Source organism: Priapulus caudatus, unplaced genomic scaffold (assembly GCF_000485595.1).
Source record: "Priapulus caudatus unplaced genomic scaffold, Priapulus_caudatus-5.0.1 Scaffold9722, whole genome shotgun sequence".
Classification (NCBI taxonomy): Eukaryota; Metazoa; Priapulida; class Priapulimorpha; order Priapulimorphida; family Priapulidae; genus Priapulus; species Priapulus caudatus.
Window position 1 is genome coordinate 1 of NW_014586783.1, and position 1,249 is coordinate 1,249.

At 38.8% G+C, this 1,249-nt stretch overlaps 1 protein-coding gene across 1 annotated transcript in view; it reads left to right on the plus strand.

Annotated features, from left to right (window-relative positions):
* Nucleotides 1–177: 177 nt before the first annotated feature.
* LOC106820295 overlaps nucleotides 178–1,249 on the plus strand; it is a gene marked incomplete at both ends in the record, with an annotated part of 1,985 nt that continues 913 nt past the window's right edge. Inside the window, one exon of the mRNA XM_014824816.1 lies at nucleotides 178–279. Coding sequence (XP_014680302.1) covers nucleotides 178–279 — 102 coding nt within the window. The remainder of the gene's footprint in view (nucleotides 280–1,249) is intronic.

A 1,249-nucleotide genomic window follows, 5' to 3' on the forward strand; every position in this document is an offset into this window, starting at 1 on the left:
ACCTACCTCCCTCCTACCTCCTTCCCTCCCATCTACCTCCCTCCCTCCCTCTACCTACCTCCCTCTACCTACCTCCCTCCTACCTCCTTCCCTCCATCTACCTCCCTCCCTCCCTCTACCTACCTCTCTCCTCCTCTCTGCCTTTAACTGATGCTGAGATGTGCGTGTTACTTGCAGCTGTAGGTGTCAGTGCGACTTGCATATGCGGATGACGGACAAGTACAGCAGGAACGGCGGCGGTGAACCTGAGTACTCAAGCTCTGACGTCCATCCGTTCTGGTATTTATCACCATTGTTCATCCGTTCTCTTGTTTATCACCGTTGTTCTTTTGTTCTGATGTTTATCACAGTTGTTCTTTTGTTCTGGTGTTTATCACAGTTGTTCTTTTATTCTAATGTTCATCACAGTTGTTCATTTGTTCTGATGTTTACCACAATTGTTCTTTTGTTCTTATGTTTATCACAGTTCATTTGTTCTGATGTTTATCACCATTGTTCATATGTTCTGATGTTTATCACAGTTGTTCATTTGTTCTGATGTTTATCACAGTTGTTTATTTGTTGTGGTGTTCATCACCGTTGTTCATTTGTTGTGGTGTTTATCACAGTTGTTCTTTTGTTCTGATGTTTATCACAGTTGTTCTTTTGTTCTGGTGTTTATCACAGTTGTTCTTTTGTTCTGATGTTTATCACAGTTGTTAATTTGCTGTGGTGTTCATCACCGTTGTTCATTTGTTCTGATGTTTATCACAGTTGTTCTTTTGTTCTGATGTTTATCACAGTTGTTCATTTGTTCTGATGTTTATCACAGTTGTTTTTTTGTTCTGATGTTTATTGCCGTTGTTCTTTTGTTCTGATGTTTGTCACAGTTGTTCATTTGTTGTAGTGTTTATCACCGTTGTTCATTTGTTCTGATGTTTATCACAGTTGTTCTGTTGTTTATCACAGTTGTTCATTTGTTTTTATGTTTATCACAGTTGTTCATTTGTTGTGGCGTTTATAACCATTGTTCTTTTGTTCTGATGTTTATCACAGTTGTTCATTTGTGCTGATGTTTATCACAGTTGTTCATTTGTTGTGGCGTTTATCACCATTGTTCTTTTGTTCTGATGTTTATCTGTGCCGTTCATCCGTTCTGGTGTTCATCTCTGTCTATTTATTTCTGCCATTCATTCATGAAATAAGTGAATAAGCACGTGGAAGCAACTCGGCTGCAAGGTGCTACCCTTACAAAAATTTAAGCAATCCA